Source organism: Cryptomeria japonica, chromosome 4 (genome assembly GCF_030272615.1).
Source record: "Cryptomeria japonica chromosome 4, Sugi_1.0, whole genome shotgun sequence".
Lineage (NCBI taxonomy): Eukaryota > Viridiplantae > Streptophyta > Pinopsida > Cupressales > Cupressaceae > Cryptomeria > Cryptomeria japonica.
Window position 1 is genome coordinate 182,363,581 of NC_081408.1, and position 11,882 is coordinate 182,375,462.

Below are 11,882 nucleotides of genomic sequence, written 5' to 3' on the forward strand. Positions count from 1 at the left end.
AATGAATGATGTATTCTGCACATCTATAGGAATCGATGGAGCAACAAGTGGAACTATGGGTGGATCTGGTAGGGGATTATTACTCCGTGCCCCTAATCTATGCTGTGGCATTCCACGACCAACACCCTGGAATGACTTAATATCAAAATAATTTGGTTTTTGGTGCATTACAAACCCACAATATAATTTCTTCAAAAAATAAAAAGGGACCTCATAATTACGATGTGGTGGATAATCAAAAACCATCCACCATCTATCCCAAATGTGTCTATCCATTTCTGGATGCACACACCACCCAATTGAAATTCTTTTCTCATTAGGTTGCATTGGTTCTCTTGTTTTTGGGTTAGTAAAATATGGACATAAATGAGCTTTGGTTATTTTGAGATCAGTGATTTGCCTATAAGTTAAACCATTGGCATAAAAATCATGCAACTCTTGTCGTCATCTATGAAATTGATCTAATTGAGAATCAACAGATCTAACTGACTCGACAACAGTTTGCGTTGATTTTGCAAACTCTAGAAGATGGGGTGGCATGATTGGCTCATTTTGGATAGCAGTAATATTTTGTTCAATCACTTGTAGGTTTTCATTAATTCGTTCTCTTAAACAAATTTCATCCAATCTAGGGGGTGGAGGTGGAGGTGGAGGTGGAGGTGGAGGTGGAGGAGGTGGTGGTGGTGGAGGTGGAGGAGGAGGAGGAGGGGGTTGCGGTGGGGGATTTTTACCTAATGATTCATCTATGTCAAAGACACCCATGATAACAAAGAGCTCCTACATGTATAAAGATATACATGAATTATATACAACTCTATGTCAAAGAAGAATCTATTTTAGTTTTAAAAAAAACATTTATAAATAGTAACATTTCTATGTTATTGAATGAGATACACATGAAATATAATATAATATTGAACTTAAAAAAATATACATGTACATACTATTGGATCTTTAAATATAAAATTTGTGCACAAAACTTAATAAAAACTTTCAATGAAACTTCATAAATCTATTATATATTCATTTTAATGCATTCATTTCTTGTAAAATGCATCAACTATTAAAATCAATATAAATTATTCCATACATGAACTTGTAAAAAAAGTTAAATAAGATTAACATATGGTCAAAATAATGGTGATGTAGTACACATCATATAGGTAAAAGTTACCATGAAATTAAAAGGATTATTAGGATTGATATAATGGTGATGTAGTACACATCATATTGATATAAGTAGGATTGCTCGTAAGATATGCCAATGTAAGATTATTAAAGAAGTGGGAAATAAGATGATCCTCCTTAGTGTAAAAATATATAAGGATTGATGATAAGTGCTTAAAATAAGATATTGAAATGTAAGATCATTACGCTCTATAAACCAAGATATGATCATAAGATCATGCAAGATAATAGCAATACAATATCATCATGTGAGGCACAATCATATGAGACTAAGATGCAAAAATGCGTGATCAAATAGTGATAATCTATTATATTCTATAAAATAATAGGCATGACAATAAAGGATTGTAAATAACATGCTCTTGTTGAAAAAAAATAAAATAATGATGATAAGTCATTGATGAAAAATAATAAATAACATGTTTTTAGTAACTAACATAAGAGTAAGAGATCATATAGACCTAATTATCAGTGTACCTAGATATAATTATATATAAATGGAAGGATATACAAAAATGATCTAAAGTGATAAATTGCCCAATGTATGAACATAAGATAATACTTTAAGAAGATAGATTAACCAATATACAAACCTAAGATAATGCTTTAATAAGATTAAAAAACACTATATGAACATATGTGAAGCAAACAGTCATGAAGATCATAAGATAGAACAAAAATTAAAGTATAAGACATAAATCATTATGGGAAATTAGTAGTTATTAATAAAGATTAGATAATGTAAAAATAGGAGATAAAACATATGAAGTAAAAGTAGGATTAAAAAGGAAATCAAGTGAGAAAATATTAAACATGCCATACAAGTGGGGTAATAGAATATGAAGTAAACATAAAAGATTAAATTAAACATATATGTTCCCAAAGTGGGAGATAAGACATAAAGGAGATAAATAGCTACCAAAAGATAAAGTAGATGTGAAAAGTGAACAATATGAAAGATAAATTATGAATGAAGGAAAAGCAAGAGTTAAATCTAGGTGATAAACTAATATCTCATATCTAGTGGTTTCTCTTTTATGTTATGTGTCACCTCAATGTGTACATTCACTTTGTTGGTGCATCATTATTTTCTTGCATTTAGCTAACTATTGTATTGCATATTTGCACCCAGGATAGGATAAGATTATTTGGGTAGATATCTACCTAGGTAGGCATCACATGTTCAACTCATACTCCCTACTTTGGTAGAGGTGTGGATATATGTTACTCATCTTCTAAATTTTTTTGTAAGAGTTCCCTGTAAAGAGGATTTTATATATTAGAATTTTCCTAAAACATGTCTAAAAATTATTAAAACACTTGAAGCAAGGTCAAAAACTAGGAATGTGAGATACATGATATGGATGATGACAAGGATGGTTGAGAATAAAGAGAATTTGAATGGATTATGGTATACTCCTAAGTGTAGGGTACTTTTAAAAAATAGATTATACAGGATGCAAGAATTTGGTCATCATCATGGTACTTGTCCAAGGTGTCACAAGAATGGTTTTCACCCATGAATAAAAAAATTATGTTTACTTTTCTCTCTTTTTTAATTTTTATGAAAGACCAAATCCTTTAGGTGTGGATATATGTTAAATGATACACAGGATAATTATAAGTTTTTAAAAATCCTAGCCAAAAAATATAGGACACCAACTATGGACCTATTATGCAATGTCATGGCATAATAGGTCCATAATTGGTCCTATCATACTAAGTAAACATGTCGAATTAGCATAGTTTCAGTGTTGGAGATGAATTAGATGATGAAGTTGGCAATTCGAGAAAATCATGTCATTTTGTGGCTTAATAGGTCCTATTATGGACCTGTTATGCCATGATGGCATCATAATAGGTGGACTATTATGCAATGTCATGGCATAATAGGACCTATTATGCCATCATGGCATAATAGGTCCATAATTGGTCCTGTCATACCAAGTAAACATGTCGAATTAGCATAAGTTTCAGTGTTGGAGATGAATTACATGATGAAGTTGGCAATTCGAGAAAATCATGTCATGTTGTGGCTTAATAGGTCCTATTATGGACCTGTTATGTCATGATGGCATAATAGGTGGACTATTATGCAATGTCATGGCATAATAGGACCTATTATGCCATGATGACATAATAGGTCCTATTATGCCATGATGACATAATAGGTCCTATTATGCCATGATGACATAATAGGTCCTTTTATGCCATGACATGATATAATAGGACCAACTATGGACCTATTATGCAATGTCATGGAATAATAGGACCTATTATGCTCATGGCATAATAGGTCCATAATTGGTCCTATCATACTAAGTAAACATGTCGAATTAGCATAGTTTCAATGTTGGAGATGAATTAGATGATGAAGTGGGCAATTCGAGAAAATCATGTCATGCTGTGGCTTAATAGGTCCTATTATGAACCTGTTATGCCATGATGGCATAATAGGTGGACTATTATGCAATGTCATGGCATAATAGGACCTATTGTGCAATGTCATGGCATAATAGGACCTATTATGCCATGATGGCATAATAGGTCCTATTATGCCATGACATGATATAATAGGACCAACTATGGACCCATTATACAATGCCAGGGCATAATAGGACATATTATGCCATCATGGCATAATGTGTCCTTTTATGCCATGACATGGCATAATGTGTCCATAATTGGTCCTTTTATACCATGACATGACATAATAGGACCATAATAGGACTTTTATGCCATGACATGGCATAAACCTAAGCCTAGACTTTGATATCTAAAATTTGAAGAGTAATGTTAATTACTTTTAAGGTTATACTAATAGTGGTAACTTTTGTATTTCCTAATGAGGATTAAGAACAATTTTGGTACATATGTTCAATTTAAGGAATTGAAATGGTGGCTTGCTAGAAGTGGTTAAATTTTTTTGTTTTGATTTTGTTTCGATTTGGTTTTGGTTTTCATTTAGATTTCCATTTAGTTTCGGTTTTGTTTTGATTTTGTTTTCATTTTTGTTTCGATTTCATTTTTGTTTTGATGTTTCTAAGATATCTAATTTGATATTTTGTTTTGTTAACTATCTAGGTTTGGTTTTGGTTTGTAAATTTGTTGATTAGGGTTTAGGGTTAATTGTTGAAGAATATTTCAGATCAAAATTAAGAATTTACAAATGTAAAAATAATTTATTTATAAGATACTTAAAAAAAAAACTAAAATAATACCAAAAAATCTAAATAATACACAAAAAATAGGAAAAATATACAAGAAAATTACAAAATGTGAAAATAGATGATTGAATGTGTACCTGGGACAGTGGTGGAGGCTTGAAATGGAATCCACAGCATGGGGGCCTGTTTTTGATCTCTTGTTCTCACTTCACTTCCAGGGTGAATATGAAAAAATTCACCCAAAAGAAGGGTAAAATACGATTTAGAAATGGGGGCCCGTTTTTAAAAAACGGGCCCCCGTTTTGTTTAAAAGTGGGGCCCTGTTTTAGAACAAGACGGGGACTCATTTATTTTCGCTTCGAGCCCTCGTTACCTTTCGGCTCGAGGGCCTGAAGCATAAACGGGCCCCCATTTTTTGAAAATGGGCCCTCATTTTTAAGAGCACGTTTTCCAACACACAGACTTCCACAAATTTGTGACTCATTACCTTGCACTTGCCCTGTTTTCAATCTTATATGGTTCCTTTTAGGGCAATTGTTTCTCCAAGTCTACAATACTGTGCTCATTGAAATCTGGTTTATGATATCGATGAAGATCTGCAATATTAAATATAGGTGAAACACTCAGACTATCCGGTAACTCTATTTCATATGCATTTCTAGAACTGAACTTTCTCAAAATCTTGCAAGGTCCAAACTTTCTCATCTACAACTTGTTATAAGTTCCAACCGGGAATCTTTATTTTCTCAGATAGACCATCACTTCATTGCCAACTTCAAATTCCTTATGTCTTCTCTTCTCATTTCCTTTCTGTTTATACTTGTTGTTCATGTTCTCCAAATGTTGCTTAACTTGAATATGTAAGTCCTTCATGTGATCTGCAAATTCTTCTTCTTTTGAACTTCTCTGGTCTTCATTGCTAATATCTCTTAATTTTGATATACCTCTAGGATGTGTTCTAGTAACAATCTTAAAAGGTGTCCTTTCGGTACTCCTGTTTATTGAATTATTGTAGGCAAACTCTACTTGTGCAAGAATCAAATCCCAAGTTTTGGTTTTGTCTCCCACCAAACATCTTAACAAATCCCAAGCTCCGGTTAACTACTTCTGTTGTCCATCAGTCTATGGGTGAAAAGTAAAACTAAAATTCAAATCTGTTTTCATCTCATTCCAAAGTGTTCTAAAAAAATAACCAACAAACTTAGTGTCTCTATCTAAAACTATTCTCTTAGGTAATCCATACAATCTCACTACTACCTTTAAAAAATAGGTCTGCTATATGTAAAGCATCGGATGTCTTCTTACAAGGTATGAAATGAGCGATCTTCGAGAATCTATCCACCACCACAAATATAGAATCATTCCCTGTCTACATTTTAGGCAATCCTGGTATGAAATCCATGCTTATATCATCCCAAGGTCTTACCGGTACTGTCAAAGGTTTATACAATCTCACATTCTGACTACTCCCTTTTGCAACTTCACAAACTCTAAAACTTTGCACATATTTCCTAACATCCTTATGAATCTAGGGCCAAAAGTAATGTTCACTCACCACTGCTACTATTTTGTCAACACCAAAGTGTCCAACTAATCCTCCACTATATTTATCATTTATCAGATTCTCCTTCATAGAACCTCTTAGGTATGCACAACTGAACTCCTCTAAATAACATCCCACCCTGAATGAAATAATCCAACCACTTACTCCTATTTGTCATAAGCGGTTCTCTACACGCTCTCCAAGGTTAAGCAATATCCAGGTCATCATCATATAAGGTATTCAACTCCTCAAATCCTAATACTGTTACTCTCATCTCTATTAGCAAGTTCCTTCTCTTACTCAATGCATCAACAACTTTGTTAGATTTCCCACTTCTATGCTTCAACACAAAGGCATAACTTTGCAAAAATTCTACCTATCTCATATGTCCCTCATTCAACTTACTTTGATTGTTCAAATACTCCAAAGCTTGATAACCCATATACAACATAAACTCCTTAGGCAACAAGTAATGTCTCCACTTCTTCAAGGCTTGAAATATGGCATAATATTCTTGATCATACACTGAACAGCTCCTCTGGGCATCATTCAATTTCTCACTGAAATAAGCTATTGCTCTCCCTTCCCAACTCAAGATTGCTCCTATTACTGTTCCACTTGCATCACAATCAACTTAAAATACTTTGTTGAAATCCGATAAAGCTAACAAAGGCTTCTCAGTCACTCTCTGCTTCAACAATTCAAAAATTTTGTTTTCTCTGGTGGTCCACTTGAACTCCTTCCTATCTCCCCTCATTGTCTCAGCCATAGGGTTACAAACTGAACTGAAATTTCTAATGAACATCCTATAGAAACTAGCCAATCCATGAAATGATCTTACCTCTCAAATGCTTTCTAGTGTAGGGAATTCAACAATTTCTTTTACTTTCTCAGGGTCCATATTCAAACCATCCTCAGATATCACAAATCCTGAATAGAATAACTCCTCCTTCATGAAAGTACACTTCTTAAGATTTATCAGCAACTTTTCTTCTATCAACCTCTACAAAACTTGTCTCAGATGCAACAAATGCTCCTCTTTTATCTTACTGAAAATCAAAATGTCATCCAAATATGCAATAACAAACTTACCCAAGAATTTCTTCAATACCTCATTCATTAGCCTCATGAAAGTACTTGGTGCATTGGTTAACCCAAAAGGCATCACCAACCACTCATATAGTCCTTCATTTGTCTTGAATGTTTGTCTTCCACTCATCTCCTTCTCTGATCCCGATCTGATGATATCCACTCTTCAAATCTATTTTTGTAAAGTATTTGGCTTGACTTAAAGAATACATTATGTCATCCGTCCTAGGCAAAGGAAATCGGTATTTCACTGTGATCTTGTTTAATGGTCGGGAATCAGTACACATTGTCCATTCTCCATTCTTCTTAGGTACTAATACTGTTGGTACTACACAAGGACTTAAAATTTCTCTGATCAAACCTTTCTTCAATGAGTCCTGCACTTGTCTATTCAACTCTTCATTCTCTGCCGGTGTCATTCAATGTGCAACTTTGTTAGGAAAACTAGCTCTGGGAACCAAGTCCATGCAATGACTGATACTTCTCACAGGTGGTAATCCATCAAGAACATTATCTGAAATGATGTCTTCATATTCTGTCAGCAAATCTTTTATCTCTTCTGGTTGTTCTTCTTCATGCTCTAGATTCGCAGTCTTCTTAGGAACTAAGGCAAAACACAAATTCTCATGTCTCATTCCATCCAAGAATTTCCTTCCATCAACCAAACATATTATAGCATTCGTACAAACTTCACTCTTCAAAGGTTCCTCCAAGTGCAACAAGGTTTGCTTCATCTAATCCGCCACAATAGTGTATGTATTCTTCCTCCCATCATGTATTGCTTGTCTATCAAACTACGAAGGTCTGCCCAACAAAAGGTGACAAATATCCATAGGCATAATATCACACAAGACTTCATCATGATAATTCCCAATTTTCAATTTCACCAAACATTTCTCAAATACTAAAAATTTATGATCATCCTGAATCCATTCTATCTGATAAGGCTTAGGGTGTTTCGATCTTTCTAAATTCAACTTATTCACCATCTCTTCTGAAACAAGATTATCTGAACTACCACTATCAATGATAACCTTACAACACTTGCCGGATACCTTACATCTGGTCTTGAATAAATTCTTCCTTTGCAGGGGCTCTTCATCTCTCTCAGTATGACACAAAGCTCTCTTCATCATCAACAGTTCTCCATCTTCTAGTTTATTAGCTGATCCGGTGGGGTTTTCTTCCACCACTGTTGTTCTTCAAGTATTCTCTATCTTCTTACACTCGAAAGAACGATGTCCTTCTCCTCCACACTTACAGAAAGTTCCTCTAAACACTCTCATGTCTTGTCGTTTGTCATCTTTTCCAAAATTCTCATTCCGGTAGCCATCTTGTTCTCTCCTCCGGTAGAAATTTCTATCATCTTTCCGGTATGAATTACCTTCTTTTCTTACTTCCTTGTCCTTGTTCTGATCTGTACAAATTTCTCTTCCTCTGGTATATCCTCTTTCTCCTTGAAATCTTCCTCTGGTAAGCCTTCCACCTCTGCCTCTCTATCTCTACTCATGTCTTTTGTTCAACTTCTCTTTTTCTTTTAGGGTATACAAGTAAGCTTCTTCGACACTTTGCAACTTGATGAAACTGAGTTCATCTTGTATAGACACCCGCAATCCATTCAAATATCTTGCAATTTATTCAACTTCATCTTCAACATGTCCGGATCTCATATTCAACTTGTAAAATGCCTCGGTTTACTCCTTCACACTAGATTCCTTCTGTCTCAAATTCTGCAACTTCGGAACAGATTCACTTGATAATCAGCTGACATAAATTTTGATTTCAGCTTAGCAACCATCTGATCCCATGTCTTGATCTTCTCTTTACCTCTTCTTTGTCTATCAACTTGCAAATGCTCCCACCAAAGAGATGCATGACCTTTCAACCGGGTACAGGCATATTTCACCTTCCTTTCTTCTGCAGTGTTTTCAAAATCAAAATCTTTCTCCATCTCCGAGATCCAATCCATCAATTCATTTGAATCTAACTTTCCATCATATTCTGGTGGGGTAAAATATGGTTTAGTATTCGCCCTACTCAAAACCCTCAAAAACCTCTCTTCAATTGGATCGATCGTTGGCAGATTTACTTGTTCTGCTGGGGATCCTTCTCCTTCATATTCACTCACATCTTCAATATGTCAGCGTCTTCTTCGGGCTATCTCAATGGCTTCCAACGAGGCTGCTATTCCTTGCAACATTTCCATCACAATAGGGTCTGGATTCCCACACGCTCCACCATTGTTATTTCCTCTTCACGCCATCTTCACACCAGTCCTCTGTAGCTCTAGGTCGGATCCACAGTCTGCCATCATACAACAAAATTATCAGGACAACACAATCTCCGAAATGAAAGCTCGCTTTGATACCACTTGGTGCATTCACTGGTTAGGAGGGACCTCAAAGAGATTAGTCTAGACTGGTCAGCAAGAGTAAACACAATGGAAACACAAGGACATGATGGAGGCAATGCAGAACAGATTGAATTATATCATGAAAACTGATTACAACCAACCGGTAAAAACCGGGTTATAGTAACCGGCTCACAGGCTTGCTAGAACATGTTCAAAATATAGAACAGGTCACAACCGAGACTTCCAACTTAAGATTTCGCTTTTATGTTTTGTCTAACTCCTTAGATACATTCTAATGCACTATTAGAATGATTTATACGATCCAAGGGGATCCGGTCAGCCCAAAAGGGATCAAAATGCGAAGAACAAGACCTAACATGTAAAACCAACAAGGCTGGCATTCGACGAAGAAAATTCTTCTGAAAATTCAAAGGATGATGTGAGAATGAAAGGGAAGGTCGACCACATGCCAAGGAACAATGGAATCAACGCTCAGGGCTCCACAAGTTACGAAAAGGATCTGATAGATCACCAATGCAAATAGGTCCAGACAACCGGTAACAGAAAACTGTCTCGGAAACCGGAAGTGATAACTTGCCGGAAAATGAGCCAAATGCTTCGTGGTTTGGGAATAAGGAAGATGATCAAGTCTTCAAGAAAAATCCAACTCCACAGGTTTTGGTGAGCCAAATCCAGGAAATACAGAAAGAAATGTTGAAATTGCAAACAAAAAGCAAAACAGAAAGGAAATTATTTTGGTTGATGCAAGATTGCCATGAACCCAGGATGCTCCTGCATCAATATTTTAAGAATTTTTCTTACCAGTTCAACCAGAAATAGAAATTTAATGCTTGAGTATGTATTCCTCTTACAATTAGTAGCACAAGTAAGGTAGCTAGAAATAGATGAGAGCATCTAGGATTTTCTAGTCAGATGAAAAGGAATATTGTAAATTATGGTAGATAATCTCAAGATATGGTCTAAGCAATGGGTTGATATATGTTTTTTTAAATGGGGTAAATTCTTTTAATCTGGAACTAAGAATTTGTGAAATCAAAAACAAAGGACGTAGTATAATATTTTATTTTGAAAACTAATTTATGATAAGGAATATTTTAGAACTTCAAAATTGTAGAAATACAATTATATAGAATACTTAGAAGCACATATCATTATCTTTGAAAACAAATATGTAGTAACTTCTATTCAATTCAGCTTCCACGAAAAACGAGAGAGCTATTTATTCAGTTCAGCCTCCAAGTAGGATGAGGCTCTTATTGGGTGCAGCTTCAAAACAGCTGACAAGAAAGAAATAAATCAAATTGAGTAAGAACAGTCTAAGAGAGACAAGATAACATCTTCTCTCAGCAGAATGGTCTAACAGTGACATATTAATACCCTACAGGTGGTGATGCAGGTGTAGAGCCTTGTCCAGCAATCAACTCCTTGATCTGTTGGTCATTGACTTTAAATGCCTTGGCCAACACACCTTGAGGAATGGGAGGATTGGCTCCGAAGAGGGCAGATGCAACCACTTGAACACCAGGAAGCTGGCTGTTAAGAGCAGTAATTGTTGTGGCATATGATGCCCCCACGTTCTGCTGAAAATGTACTAAGCCGCTTGGAATCACAAACACATCTCCTTTCTCCAACTTTTGTGAGAACAACACATTATTTGTGCTGATAAAACCAACCAAAATAGTGCCTTCCATTACAAATATGATCTCAGAAGCACGAGGATGAATATGAGGGGGATTCAAACCACCAGGGGCAAAAACTCCATGGTTTATTGATATACCAAGAGTGTTTACTCCGGGCAAAGTTTGAACGTTAGCTTGTGTGATATTAAACCCAAAACTATTGTTGGTTGAGAGTGGATTACCTAGTCCCCTAAACAAGAAATCTGATGCGTTCACTGCCTTTGGGTCTTTGCACACAAAACCGTTGACCCTCACATTAGCTTGAGTAGTATCAGCCACACAGAAATCCTGCAGAGGATCTGGGTCTGATGCATTAATTGCCACGATTATGGAAAGCCACAATATGCAGCTCAGGGAAGCTTTGATAATTGCTCTGGTAGTTTTCATTTCTAATTGGCTCCGAATGTTGCACGGATTGAGAAATGTAAAGCAGAGTTTGATATGATTGAGCATGCCAAAAGCAGGTATTTAATAGGGGGAATTACTGGAATGAGCGGTGCAATATATTTGTTTAAATGAAGAAGCGCGTAATTTGGAATACTTTGTCAAATCGTAGTGGCTCGATTATCGTTTGGATGGATTACAAAAATTAGTCAATTGTGCGCAGGATAAATTCAATTGAATGATTCTTTTATTTAAATGCTTTACAAAGACATAAAGACAACTGATTTTGGCCATAGCTACGTAAGAGGAAGGAATGGAATTGTTTTTTATAGTGTAGAATTACGTGACATTCCAATTTATCGAATCGTGTACACATTGTCTCAAGGACTCGGTCTATAGTTTCTATTTCATTATCTTTTTTGACATTGAAATACGGACGTTGATACTGTCACAGCTAC

The 11,882-nt window shown here is 35.4% G+C and overlaps 1 protein-coding gene across 1 annotated transcript; it reads right to left on the bottom strand.

The window, feature by feature from the left end:
* Positions 1–10,617: 10,617 nt before the first annotated feature.
* On the bottom strand, positions 10,618–11,427 carry LOC131028105 (germin-like protein subfamily 2 member 1). The gene has a single exon (XM_059218996.1). The coding sequence runs from the start codon at positions 11,425–11,427 to the stop codon at positions 10,732–10,734; it is 696 nt and encodes a 231-aa protein (XP_059074979.1). The 3' UTR covers positions 10,618–10,731.
* Positions 11,428–11,882: the final 455 nt, after the last annotated feature.

Coding starts and splice junctions, on each gene's coding strand:
- LOC131028105 (XM_059218996.1), bottom strand. CDS start 11,427: ATGAAAACTACCAGAGCAATTATCAAAGCTTCCCTGAGCTGCATATTG.